At 47.5% G+C, this 11,062-nt stretch overlaps 1 protein-coding gene across 1 annotated transcript; it reads left to right on the top strand.

The window, feature by feature from the left end:
* The first annotated feature begins 3,692 nt into the window (after positions 1–3,692).
* On the top strand, positions 3,693–10,963 carry LOC121364878 (BRI3 binding protein). The gene is made up of 3 exons (XM_041488578.1): positions 3,693–3,837; positions 4,654–4,756; positions 5,682–10,963. The coding sequence occupies exons 2-3, from the start codon at positions 4,702–4,704 to the stop codon at positions 6,098–6,100; spliced, it is 474 nt and encodes a 157-aa protein (XP_041344512.1). The 5' UTR covers positions 3,693–3,837; positions 4,654–4,701; the 3' UTR covers positions 6,101–10,963.
* The last annotated feature ends 99 nt before the right edge of the window (positions 10,964–11,062 follow it).

The following is an 11,062-nucleotide window of genomic DNA, read 5'->3' as shown; positions in this document are numbered from 1 at the left end:
TGTTGGGTGGCAGCCTGGCCCCGATGCTCGCAGCAGCGTTTCCCACCCAGCCAAGCCGTGACTCCCCCGCCTGCGGCCGCCGCGCCCCTCAGGGACGGGCGGGCCCGCGCTGCGGACGGATCCCGCGCGGCGCACGGCGGCCGCGACGCCGCCGCACCTGATTGGCTGCGGCGCGCCTGGCCCCACATCAGCCCAGAGCCCGCTCTCCTCGCGGCTGGCCCGACGGGGGAAGAGCCGACGCCAGCAGAGACCAATCAGCGCAGAGGTTTCTCAAGCCCCTCTCGCTGGCGGCCAATGAGCGGCCGGATCGGGGGGAGGTGTGCCCAATCAGCGGAGCGCTCTCATGCCGCTCGGCGGGAGGGGCGGGGGTCCCTCAGCGCTGAGGCGATGCCGAAACGTTCCCGTTTTAGGATAAAAAAAGCGCAGTCACCGAATCGATCCGGCTGGCACAGACCCCTCAGGTCATCGATTCCGACCTGTGACTCAACACCACCCTGGCAACCGGACCGTGGCAGGCATGCGACCTCTCCTGAGCCAGCTCCAGGGCCGGTCATTCCCCCGCCTTCCTTCCCGAGCCCACTGCAATGTCTCAAACACCATTTCTGCCGAGGGTTTCCTCCTAAAAGCAGCCGCTAAACTCCCGCTTCCTCTCACCCAAAGCAACCTGCGCTCCTAAAAAGAAAATCAGCAGCTAAATCACCTGAGAAGGGACCCAAAAATCCTCTTGCTGAGCTGAAAAAAGGTGCAATTTAGAAAGGATTGACCCAGTTAAGCTCAGGGAGGAAGGGGAATGATGGATTTGCTGATAAAAGTGGGCTTTTGGGAAAGCCTGACTGCACTTTCTCACTTATTAGTAGCAGTTTTACTATTGTATCCTTACTTAAGAGGATAGTATCCTTACTATTTTCTATTGTATCCTTACTTATGCATCCATGTTCCCTGCTTCAATCCAGTTTTCCCATATCCAAACTAGTTTTTCGTTCTTTCAAAAGTGACTTTGGAAAAATCAGAAGTAAAATGAGGAAACTGAAGCAAACCTTTAATGAGAAAATGGGCATTAACAGGACTGCAGTGACTCTTGAAATTAGTTTGGAGACTAGATTAGGAGGAGGAAAATAGCCTGAATAAGATTAACTGGAATTGTCCATCCCCAAATCTTTTTAAGCCTTGCCTTATGCCTGCTAATAGTAATAATGGGGTAGAAATGAAATCATGTTTTCTGCCTCAGATTAGATCAGGGGCCGTTCTGAAGATCCTTCAGAGCTGAAGAGCAGCAATAATTCTGCTGATGGCACAACCCCACTGAGGGCTCTGAGGTAACCTGCAAGAATAAATTGATGAAATGCCAGAATCTATGAGATAAAAGTTTTGTAATAATACCTCAGGGCAATCTCTGCAATACACCGAGGCCTGACCATGATCCCTTGAACCAACAACTGGATTAAGATTTCCAAAGATTTTGGATTTATTTTTTTTTAATCCTATATTCAGAGCATCAGCCGACTGGTTAATGAGTCTGGATAAGAATAAGAAATTCCTGGTTCGTTTGATGTCCATGATCTCTGCAACCTCTGTGTGGTGTCAGGAGTACAAGTAACCAGAATCAAAATCAAAGGCATTTGCAGAAAGAGAAAAAGAAATAAAAGGGAAAGGGAAAAGGAAAGGGAAAGGGAAAAGGAAAATAATAAAAGAAATATTGACACGTTGCAAGAAAAAACCTCATGGGGCAAACATTAAGGAAAAAAAGGCCTAAATGACAAATGGCCATAAAGAGATCAGCTGTGACAGCTTGAGGCTGTGAGATGAAGCAAAGACAGAAATATGAGGGCCAGTGAGGTTCAGAACTGTAACATCAGCTGGCTTTCTTTAAGGCCATGCCACTTTTTTGAGCATAATGATGATTTTTAAAGAGAAAACCCCGTGACCTGCTAAAACTCAGACCCCTAGAAGCCCCCAATTTTTTCTAACACTGCTCAAATTGTTGTTAAATCCCTATCTCTGAGTAAGACACCTTACACCGTTGTTGGTGCAGATGAGGAAACAGAGAAGCACACTTTCTCTGGGCAGTGAGACCCTCACCAGAGGACCTTTCCAGAAACCTCCCAGCTCTCCTCACTAGGAAGCTGAGTGTGGCTGAGATCCGTGCTTCATGCCATGATGCAATGTATTCTTTGAGCAGCCACTGTTTCGTTTATTTAAACGAGGAGGGTGAAATACCAGGTAATTTCATAAGAGCTGGGCATTTGGAGAGATAAACTCACCTGAAATGGCTCGTTGAGACAGGCCAGGATATCAATGAAATACCAGGAATTTTCCCAAATTGTCCTGACCTCGTGCAAAGGACAGCCACTACCACAGGCCCCTGGAACTCCGTGAAGAACAGATGGGAAGACACAACAGGCACTTTGGAGGAGGGATTTTGAGGGGATTCCTCCACAGAAATTCACACAGAGAAATAGGAATGTTCCCAAATTTGCACAAACAAGACCCGTTGAACCATGAACAGCACAAGGGAAGGCCATGCCAACTGGAAGCAAAGCAAAAAATTATACCAGGCACAGAAAGCAACACTCAGGACAGCTAATTATCATCAAGAGTATTTTTGTATCAAGTAACATGCAAGAAATGCCTCAGAAACTGACATTCAGTGTGTGCTCAGAGTATAAGCACAACGTGGAATTGACAGAAACCTCCTAAGAACCTCCAAAATATCATCAGTTACCAACCTGGAAGAGCATGAGGCTTCAGACTGTACACGGGTATCAACAGATCAGCAAATCTTAAATGAAAGCAAAATTTATAAATATGTCAAGCATCTATATCCTGCTGAAATAGAATCCTAAGTACCTCCCTGGATGTGGGCCCAAGCCTTCCAGGGCCAAATAGAAAACAATGCTGAAATGTCTAGGCTGTTCTTCTAAATGTGAAAATAAGTGCTTTGGCCAGACTCAAACTGGGAAAAAGGCCATGGCAGAGATGTCTGTATTCTAAATGTCTGCTCAGCTACCGGTCCTAGGCTGAGCCACGCACGGTTTAAACATCAAGAACAAGGGGTATAAAAGCAGCTCCTGCAGTCTCTCCTCACAAGAGATGTTCCAAACCCCAAATCATCTTTGTGGCCTCTTCTGGACCCTGTCCAGCAGCTCCTTATCTCTCCTGCACTCAGCAGCCCCGAGCTGGGCACGATGCCCTGTGAAGGCTAACCTAGAACAGAGCCAGAGTTACAGAAAAAAGCAGGGATTTATTCATGAGAAGGCCTCCATGGATCCACCTTGGGCAGCACAAGAGCCCAGCCAGGGCTGCACCCAAAAACGGTCACAAAAAAGATGATCGGTCACAGGGTTTCACACTTTTATAAGTTCTGCTCCATTTGCATATTGGAGTTAATTGGAGTTATTTGGAGTTAATTGGAGTTAACACAATTATAGCTTTAGGTTATGCAGTCCCATCCTGCTTGTTTCTCTCTCTTCAGTCCATGTTTGTGCTCTTGGGCCTGAAATTCGGATCATTTGTCCCTGGTCCCCAGCTAGAGAAGAAACTGCTTTGTCTCCTTACTCTGTGAAGAGACCATACTAATATAAAGCTCACAACTACGCCCTAAAGCAGCACAGAATCTGAAAACTAGAGAAGCTAAACCTGAGGCACCAGGTACAGCGCTCCGGACCCGTGTCTGTGGCGGAGCAGAGGGTGCTGCTGCTCGGCGCGGCGGGGCCCGGCGCTCGGGCCGCGCGGAGCCGCGGGGCCGACCGCCAGAACAGCCTCCGCCGCGCCGCCAGCGGCCTCTACCAGGGCGTCAGCGGCCTCTTCGGCGAGGACAACGTGCGGGCCCTGCAGAAGGTGAGGTGCTGCTCGCCGCCCCCTTCCTCTCCCCTCCGTCTCCTTCGCTTCTTCTCCCCCCGCCTCGCCGCTCCGGCGCTGAACGGGCGGCTCTGGGGCCGCAGCCCCGCGGCGCCGTGGCCCAGCTCGGTGCTGGCCCGGCCGTGGCCTCGTCCCGGTGTGAGGCGGCGGAACGGCCGGAGCGCCGCTGTGGGGAGAAGAACGGGAGGCCAGGCTTGCAGCAAACTGGGGGGAAATAGCAGCTGGATGGTTAAATGAAGGTGTGAGGTGGGGGAGACGGCCGGCTGAGGAGCCCTGGGCTGCAATCCGGTCTGCAGCAGCAGCAGCAGAGCATCCTGTGCTCGCAGGGCCGGCGGGACTCCGGCGGGGCAGGCGTGCGTTCCTCCGTGCCTGCTTTCCTCCGGCTGTAATAAATTCTGCCGGATTGACCTCTGAGTACTCCTGAGACATTTGCGTGTGATGCTGGGGACATCTCTCAGTTGCTTTGGTTTGCCTTGCCACTTGTTGGTAAATCTCTTTAATCTTCGAAACGATAGTAAAGCCAATAAAATGCGTTTTTAAAGCCTGCCAACGTATACATTTACATGCCAAAATACCTACAATAACGATAATTGCAGCGCATAAATTCGTGATTCACAGTTTTAAAAAAAATAATTCAGATTTACAATTTTTCCCATGGGGACTATGAAGTAATCTGCAATTCTTGCTTAATGAATTGTAATTCTACTCATGACGAATAAGTCTCAAAGTGTTACTTTAGGAATTTTTACTTTAGGAATTGAGGATTTTTTTTTAATTTTCAATTTTATTTCTCAGTTTTTCTCAAGGTTGACAGAGAGGTTTGTGAATGGGGTGGATGTATTAATGGACACATTCTGGAGAATATGGACTGATTTGTTAGATGTTCTTGGAATTGATGGTAAGTGTGATGCCTGCTCCCCCTTGAACTGTCTCACCCTGTATCAGTGTTTCAAGCAAATGGGAAAACAGTTACGTTTTATCATGCTGCTTAAACATCCATCAGTGGTGTGTCTCTCTGCTTCACATGGCTTTGATTTTCCTACTAGTGTCTTCAAACAAGACTGAACCCCACCATTCCATTTCTGTGTGTGTATCCACAGGATGTGTGCAGAATGAATTACCATGCACAGTTAGGTTCCTTGGTGTCATCATTAAATGGAGTCACACAGCCAGGAGCAGTGCAGGGAAATCAATGAGGGCCAGAGACAGGAAAGATGCAGTTGAGAGCCTTTAGAATGTAGCTGTTACAAAGCAGGATCTGTAGCCCCAGTATGAGTTTTGACCTCAGCCTGTACAGTGGTTTGTCTTTAAAGAGCCTTTAGCACCTTTCCTGGAATGAATTCAGTTGGAGCTGAGCCAGTGATTTGAAGAAAGTTCATCCAGAAATAGGTGAACCAGTTTTACCCTTTAGAAAACACAGATGTGACGTGACCCCACTGCTGTGGGGGTTTGACCCTTGGAGCTGTGCTCGTTTTTTGCCCCACTGCTGTGGGGGTTTGACCCTTGGAGCTGTGCTGGTGGTTTTTCCCCACTGCTGTGGGGGTTTGACCCTTGGAGCTGTGCTTGTTTTTTGCCCCACTGCTGTGGGGGTTTGACCCTTGGAGCTGTGCTGGTTTTTTGCCCCACTGCTGTGGGGGTTTGACCCTTGGAGCTGTGCTGGTGCTTTTTCCCCACTGCTGTGGGGGTTTGACCCTTGGAGCTGTGCTCGTTTTTTGCCCCACTGCTGTGGGGGTTTGACCCTTGGAGCTGTGCTGGTGTTTTTGCCCCGTGCCACCTTCAGCCCACGCTCACTAACATCCTGTACATTTCCCTTTGTTTTTCAGCCTCCAACCTGACTCATTATTTCAGCCCAGCAGCGATTGCCAACAACCCGACCCGCGCCCTCCTGCTGATCGGTGCCATTTTACTGGCCTACTGGTTTTTATCTCTCTTCCTTGGATTCTTCTTCTATCTCCTGCACATGCTGTTTGGCCGCTTCTTCTGGATCGCCAGGGTGGCCCTGTTCACCCTGTCCTGTGTGTACATCCTGCAGAAGTACGAGGGTGACCCCGAGCACGCCGTGCTGCCCCTCTGCTTCGTCGTGGCCGTCTACTTCATGACGGGGCCCGTTGGGTTTTACTGGAGGAGGAACAGCAACAGCAGCCTGGAGGAGAAGATGGACCACCTGGATAGTCAGATCAGACTGCTGAACATCCGCCTTTCCAGGGTGATTGAGAACCTGGACAGGGGCGCTGAGCAATGAGCCCGTCCCTGCTGACCACTGTACACCAGCTCTGGAAAAATCCTAAGCACTGTCTCATCCCAAGTGAAGAAGCAACAAAACATCACATGGTAAAAAGTGTGCAAGGTTATAACTTTTCATCATGTCTAAGACTAATTTATCTAGGTTAAACACTCAGCCGTTAGACTTCTAGGAGAAAGAAAAAACATTTACAAAATTCAGCTGTATATTCAGAGTTTTATCCAGTACTAGAATTTTCTCAGTAGATAAACGCTTACTTTTACAAGCATTTAAAAACATCTTTTGTAAAGTTTTTATAAGAGCAAATTGAGTAGTCTTTCAGATATTGAAATTGAGTTAAACATATGCAAATTTGACACTTTAACAGTTAAAAAGAAAAAAAAAAATCTCAAGCTACCAAGCACTTCCATTGAGAAGTAACTGCTGTGGGTCCATATTTTTTCTTCAGAGTTGTGAATGTTTTTGTGTTTTTGTTGGCTTATTTCATTGCCTTGAAGTTGCCTTTCATAGAGTATCAGATGAGGAATTTTCTGGTATCCAGGCCAAAAAATTCACACCATAGCTTTTAACAGGAGGTGGGGAATGAGGGAGAAGGAAGATCTGAAGTCCTTAAATGCCAGTCCAATGTGAGGAAGCACACGTGTGGCATTTTATCATTGCATTTCATCCCGAGAACTTTAATTTGTTAGCGTCTGGAAGGAAATCTGCTTTAATAAATTGGCACAGAAGGAAGATGTAGCGTGACAAATTGTAATTCATATTTGATCTGCACAGTGAAGCATTTTCCAAGCTTAAGTGCATAGAGTTTTTAATCTCAGGACCCACGTACCTTCTCAGAAAAGGCAGCAGTTAAAACACGTGCAAATGTATTGTTGCTTAAAGCTTTCTCAGGACCAATCAGCGGCAATAAATTACCTTCAGGAAGATCTGGATTTTTTTCTAAAATTACAATAGTTTTATAGGAGCTTTTTGCTTGAAGTCTATGTCCTCTTTAGGTTTCGGGGAAAAGCGAGTCACCTTTAAGAGGAGGGTGTAGGAAACGGTTCTCTTTCAAAGCAGTGGAGCTTTGGAGCAATTTTATTTTGCAGGATTTCTGTGTTTCTTACAACTAACGAGCTTGGTAGGGCATCACTGGCTGTGCTGGTTTACTGAAACAAAGGGAACCTCAGGGAAGGGAGCCTGGAATGTGGTTTCACCTGGAAACAGCAGCATCCAAGGACACAGATGTGAGGAGGGAGGGGAAGCACCTGCCCCTAGTGATGAGCACAGTTCTGATACCACCAGGGGTAGGATGGAGCACAGCTGGAGCATTCCATATCCCATAGGGTCCAAAAGAACAACTGCATCAAAAAGCGCAACAAAAATTGGTCTGGGATGGGGTCTGGCTGCAAAGCAAGGGAACCAGGAGGAAGAGGAGGAGGAGGAGGAGGAGGTTCCCCAGGTGTGCCTGCCACTGCCAGCTCCAGTGGGCTGAGCACAGCTTGTTCTTCCACTGAGCAAAGCTTCTGGATGTGATGCTTAACTGAATGTAACCGTGGGGCAAATTTCTTTTTCTCTTTATGCTGAAGTTTAGTGTTCTTCTTGAAATGTGTGTGTTACTTGCCTAACCTCTTTGGGTCTGTGTGTGGCATTTCCACGGGGGTTATTTTTAAATCCATGTCAATGGCCTTTACTCCTGGTGATCACTTTGGTTCAACAAGGTTGAAGTTCATATGCACTTGGCACGGTTGGAATGCATTTTAATTTTTTGTGTCACCTGTAAATCCCCCTGCACCCCATTTATTAACAAGTACATGGTTTAGAGTTGTTAAAGAACTGGTTATCACAACTTAGAATCTTTCCTGTGATCAGATAGGGACTATGGCAACAAATAGTCCATTTTGTCAAGCTGAAAATGTGAATTGCAGTAAATACCTTTTTTCAGTCAATTTTCCATAGTATTACAGAGTCTTCCCTGTAGACTCAGTTCTCACTACTCATGTGGACAGAGGACTGGGCTGAAACACCAACCTGGAAATTAGGAATTGACTAGTAAAGCTTGTCAGGTCTTGCTGTGTTTTGCCAAATTTGAGACCTGAGGACCAAAGTTTGCAAACCTCGCTCGTGTCAGTGGCTCCATGGCCTTCTTAGGACAATGTGCATGGGTCAGTTTGCATAGATTGTATTTTGTGTAATCCATATTTCACTTTAAAGTCAAAAATACTGAACATTTATATATTAAGAGTTGTCTATGATAAAGATTTCTTTGAAAGTATTACATAAAAGTTAATTTGGATTATAGTTTCTCCCTATCTCACTCTAATAATTTATCTTACTTTTGTAAAATCAGCCCTCCTATATTAATACTCTTTATTTCGATCACCCTGCTGCTTGAAAAATGGTATTTTTATATTTACTTGCATCCCATGTATAGCAAAATATTATGTGAAAAGCAGTATATATAAAATTGGGTATTTTTAATCAGTATTTTTCCCAGCACTCAGTTTTCACGTTAGTCAAATTCAGAAGTAATGATTTTTTTAAAGCACAATCTAATCTTCAATATATATATATATAAATATATATATATAAATATATACTTTAAAAATGCTCTGTATTTTTAAACATGCACTGTAGTGAAAGCGCTTTTGGGGACATGAATGTGGTATTGTATTTAATCTCTTTCAACTTTTGTAAATACCTTTTACAAGTGTTTTCCATACTGGGCCATCTAGTTTATCCATGGAGGTTTTTGCTGTTTTTTAGAAACCCAGCAGGTGTGGCTGCACTGCTTTTGTATCCCACAGAGCATCTCAGAGACAGGCAGGGCTCTGTGTCACCTGTGAGCCTGGCAGGTGACACCTGCAGGGGTGGCACTGGAGGAATCCTCAGCAGTGACACCTGCAGGGGTGGCACTCTAGGAATCCTCAGCAGTGACACCTGCAGGGGTGGCACTGGGACAGCCCTCAGCAGTGACACCTGCAGGGATGGCACTGGCGGCATCCTCAGCAGTGACACCTGCAGGGGTGGCACTGGGACAGCCCTCAGCCCAGGGCAGGGATGGCACAGGACAATCCTGGTAGCTTTGGCTTTTTGCCGTGACTTCATGGAGCTGTGCCACAGCCACACCTGCTGGGAGCTGCTGCAGGGGCACAGGTGACACAGGGACAGCCCCAGCTGGCTGCTCCTGCAGGACAGATCCTGCTCCTGGGCCTTGCTGCTGGAGATCCCATCCCTGTGTGAGCAGCTGGCACGGGCGCCGAGGATGGCTCTGCCTCACCGGCCTTCCCCTGCCTGCTCTGGGACCAGCTTTGCAATCCCGCAGGGTTCTTCCTGTTCTTGAAGGTTTTACCTGCCTGCTCTGGGACCCAGCCTTTGAATCCTGCAGTGTTTTTCCCATTTTTGAGGGTTTTCACCTGCCTGCTTTAGGACTCAGCCTCTGCAATCCTGCAGTGTTCTTCCTGCTCTCGAGGGTTTTACCTGCCTGCTGTGGCACCCAGCCTTTGAATCCTGCAGTGTTTTTCCCATTCTTGAATGTTTTCACCTGCCTGCTGTGGGACCCAGCCTCTGGAATCCTGCAGGGTCTTGAAGGTTTTCCCCTGCCTGCTTTAGGACTCAGTGTTTGCAATCCTGCAGTGTTTTTCCCATTTCTGAAGGTTTTCAGCTGCCTGCTCTGGGACCCAGCCTCTGGAACCCTGCAGGGTATTGAAGGTTTTCAGCTGCCTGCTTTAGGACCCAGCTTTTGCAATCCTGCAGTGCTCTTCCTGCTCTCGAGGGTTTCCCCTGCCTGCTCTGGGACCCAGCCTTTGAATCCTGCAGTGTTTTTCCCATTTCTGAAGGTTTTCAGCTGCCTGCTGTGAGACCCAGCCTCTGGAACCCTGCAGTTCTCTTCCTGCTCTCGAGGGTTTCACCTGCCTGCTGTGGCACCCAGCCTTTGAATCCTGCAGTGTTTTCCCCAATTCTGAATGTTTTCAGCTGCCTGCTCTGGGACCCAGCCTTTGAATCCTGCAGTGTTTTTCCCAATTCTGAATGTTTTCAGCTGCCTGCTGTGGGACCCAGCCGCTGGGACCCTGCCGTGCTGTCCCCGCTGGGGCAGGGGGCTCCTCTGGACGCACACAGCTGTAGATACCCGCCGTGTCCTGTGGGATGTGACGCTTTCCCAGTGGTTTGGGGTGTCAGGGTGCAGTGCTCAAACCTGCTGTGGCTCAGTGCTGTGCTTCTGGCGCGTCCTTCACTTCGTGCTTTGCTTCTCAAGACTCGTTGCGTCGTCGGTGTGGAAAATAGACCAGTATCAACCTTAGCTCTTCGGTGGTGTGGAAGTGTTTGAGTGTGGTTTGCCTCACATACTGATCTGTATTTGGCAGCTAATGGCGTTCAGTGACCACGAGTTCTCTTTGTCTGGGTTGGAAAATAAAAGGTTTTATTGTATCCGCATGTATTTTAAACTTTTTTGGATAATTCCGTCGACCTGTGATGACAGCACATGTAAAAACCGATCTTTTCCTTTTATTCAGAAGTTCTATTTGCTGTGGTAGCACTTGTTGTTGGCACTGATGGTGGTGATTTCACATCCTGTTTTGTACATCGGGTTTCATGATTACAGTGTTTAAGTTTGTACAATTGTTTATGTAAAAATGATTTGGTCTGAAGAGATGCTGTGAGTTCACTTCTGATCCTAGACACGTACGAGATCCTACTGGTAATACTGTTTAGTAGTTACAACTGTACCAGACTTATTTTTTACAGAGCTTTACATGCCTTTATTTATTCCTTTATCGGACCATCCAAACCATGTACTCCGTAGCTCAGTATTTGTAGACCAGTTTCACAAATCAACCTAAGGTATTGTGGCAAAGCTTCGAATAAATGTTTACTGAGACTTTGCACTGAGCTGCGAGTGCCTGCTGAGGCAATGGGGGTGGGATGGGGTGCCCGCCCCTTCCCCGCCTCTTTCCCGCCCTTCTCGCGAGACCCGTCTGACCC

This window comes from Pyrgilauda ruficollis, unplaced genomic scaffold (assembly GCF_017590135.1).
Source record: "Pyrgilauda ruficollis isolate IOZ18807 unplaced genomic scaffold, ASM1759013v1 scaffold9, whole genome shotgun sequence".
Classification (NCBI taxonomy): Eukaryota; Metazoa; Chordata; class Aves; order Passeriformes; family Passeridae; genus Pyrgilauda; species Pyrgilauda ruficollis.
The sequence above is the reverse complement of the archived record's forward strand: the minus strand, read 5'-3'. Positions and strand labels throughout refer to the sequence as shown.